The sequence below is a fragment of the Hippocampus comes genome, unplaced genomic scaffold (genome assembly GCF_001891065.2).
Source record: "Hippocampus comes isolate QL1 unplaced genomic scaffold, H_comes_QL1_v1.1 scaffold267, whole genome shotgun sequence".
Lineage (NCBI taxonomy): Eukaryota > Metazoa > Chordata > Actinopteri > Syngnathiformes > Syngnathidae > Hippocampus > Hippocampus comes.
In genome coordinates, this window is record NW_017805049.1 from 295752 (window position 1) to 298481 (window position 2730).

The 2730-nt window shown below is 44.4% G+C and overlaps 1 protein-coding gene across 1 annotated transcript in view; it reads right to left on the reverse strand.

The window, feature by feature from the left end:
- Positions 1-2521, reverse strand: part of hs3st3l (heparan sulfate (glucosamine) 3-O-sulfotransferase 3-like) — a 21917-nt gene extending 19396 nt beyond the window's left edge. The window contains exon 1 of the mRNA XM_019864438.1: positions 1736-2521. Within this exon, the coding sequence (XP_019719997.1) occupies positions 1736-2199 (464 nt within the window). The 5' untranslated portion in view covers positions 2200-2521. The remainder of the gene's footprint in view (positions 1-1735) is intronic.
- Between the last annotated feature and the right edge of the window lie 209 nt (positions 2522-2730).

Genomic DNA, 2730 nt, shown 5'->3' on the forward strand with positions numbered 1-2730 from the left:
CTGCCCCCCCCCCTCTCTTGTTTTTAGTGTGTGTGTGCGTGTGCGCAGTGAGGATCGGAAGTTTTGATGGAACAGGCTGAGAACAGAGCCACATGATAACAGTAACATCTGGCTCGGGCTCCAGAGATGATTACTCTGCAGCTCTATGAGGACTCATCCTGCAGGCGTTGCTCTCACCCTGGTTTACACGGACACACGGACGTACACAAACACGCACAGAATGGTGGAGCCAGATGGCACCGTTCCTTTGACTATCACCTAAACCCCGGCGGAATAGCTGCAACGAGAGGTTTTGGTATGCAAACACAAAGGTGAGAAAACCGAAAGGCTGCTAATTGGTGCCCATGACAGAAATCACATGATGACAGGAACCACGTCCAAACTATATGGACAGCTTAGCATTTAACGCCACAAGACGATACAAACACATTTTCATTATGATACTTGACTTTTATGATGAAGCGATGTTGTGTATAGTACAGCGGGTCGAGGCAGATGTGGTTTCGAGTTTACCAATGGCACGCAACGGTGTAAGAATACGTCGTCACGCAGCGCAAGGAGGCGAGCTGAGTTACGTTCATACCTTCTAATTCATTTGTTTTATATTTTTGGGCCTAGAAGTGTGTTTCATTCAAATATTTACTGTAATTATGACTTAACTGGAGTGTTAGCGTAGGTTAGTGATAGACGATAGGGCGAATTCCAAGTTGAGTGCAACTTTGGGTTGCATCGTAGTCATACAATAACAAGAAAGTAATATAAGTTGGAAACGAATGGTTGGCTTTGGTGTTATAATAAGCTAAAATTATATCAATTCGGGTTCCATTCCATTTAGGATGGATATAGGCATGGGTATATTTTGACAAACACTTCACTATAAGAAGTAATTTGACAGGTCATGGATAATTCTACAAAAAATGGTTTACTGTCAAACAAAACATAAAACAAAAAGAATTACGCAATGCAACCACGCAAATTTGCCTTCTATTAGTATAAAACTAACACGCAATGCCATAGATGGGCAAACCAATAGCATCGATAGTCATAACAGTACAGGCACAAAATAACAGTCACAAGCATATATTATTTATCTTCTGAGAAAAATTACTAATATTACAGCAACTTCCTGACTCACTTAAAATAGAGTGAGTAAGCTTAAAACTTTCTTGGTTTGTGTCTGCATGACTGTATTATACTGCCCTCGGTGGTCCGGTCATACACACCAGCAGAAGCTGCACTGTGACTAAGTAATTCCGTTACTTAGGGTCTGCATTTATATAAAGTAGAATGTTATCGAGTGCTATTTTACTCATTAGAACAAAACACATTGCCTAAGCAATAAATACATCGCCTAAGCAATTAATGTCAGTTTGATTCAATTCCATGTGAAAATATGATTTGAGTGTTTGAGTTGGTCATGGGATGAATTGAACTCGTACAACTCGGAAACGTGCATGTGCAACAGAGTGCAAATTGATTTTCCCCTGAGGGATTTTTTTTTTTTTTTTTTGTAAAATGTGAACGTATGAAGCCTATGTATGAATATGTTTAAAACGCACGTGACTCCTAAAATGAAAGTGTAAAATTTAATTTCACATATCATGTAATAATGTCATAACTTTTCAACTGGAGCCAGAACCCAGACGTGGGAAGTTACGTTGCATTCAAATGCCATAGGAATAAAATACAAGTCCCTTTGAAACTCCATAAGAAGTTGCTGAGAGCCGACTCATACCTGTACCAGTCCAGTCCGCGTGCGTAATGCCGGTCAAAGAAGTGCGGTTCGGAACCAAGAGCCCGGATGTCAGGATGGAGCCGCAGAAACTCCAGCAGAGCTCTCGTTCCTCCCTTCTTAACCCCGATGATCAGAGCTTGGGGTAACCTGCGCGTGGCCGTCCATTCTTTCCCAGAGCTGTTCGACTCCATCCCGGTTTGAGCCGCGAACGCACCATCGCCCACTGACGCGACTTTGGAAGCCCCGGTGACGTTCCTCTCGTACGGCCATCCCGGCGTGAGGAACCCGAGCGCGTTTGGCTTGCTGTCAGAGTTTTCCACCAGCCCGGACTGGCAGCATCCGGCAAGGAGGTAAACCAGGGAGAAGCAGAGGATACTCAGAGAAGACGCGATGGTGAGCCGGTGGAAAAGTCTCCGCAAGTCCGCGTTTGGAAGATGGTGATGACGAGTGCAAAAAGCTGCCATTCCTCAGAGATCCATGTAGGAAGGGAAGCCATTCTACCTCGCGTTCGGCTCACATCCCTGCATATTCACGCTCCTATGAGAAAAGAAAACTCTTTCAGGGAGTCTCGTCTTGTGCGCTGCCATCCATTCGGCGTCCGGTACGCATCAATTAGTCACTCACACGAAATTTGTCGCTTTCTCAAACTTGATTTACTTTCGCATAGAGGACTCCAGAGTCCCTGTGGTGACCAGTAAACCTTAATCATAAATTCGAAACCAGCAGAGTGTTTGTTGCTCTATCCCCCTGCGCGGAATTACTCTGCAACTCTCCAGCATGGTTTATCTCAAGGGGATCTCTCTCTCTCTCTCTCTCTCTCTCTCTCTCTCTCTCTCCCTCTCTCTCTCTCTCTCTCTCGCTCTCTCTCTTTCTCTCTCTCTCGCTTTCTCAATGCAACATAATGGAACCAAGGTATCCCAAAATATATACACATTATATATAATATATTCAATGCACCCCCCCCCCCCACCCTGTCCCCCCGGGGCCATTTTTTT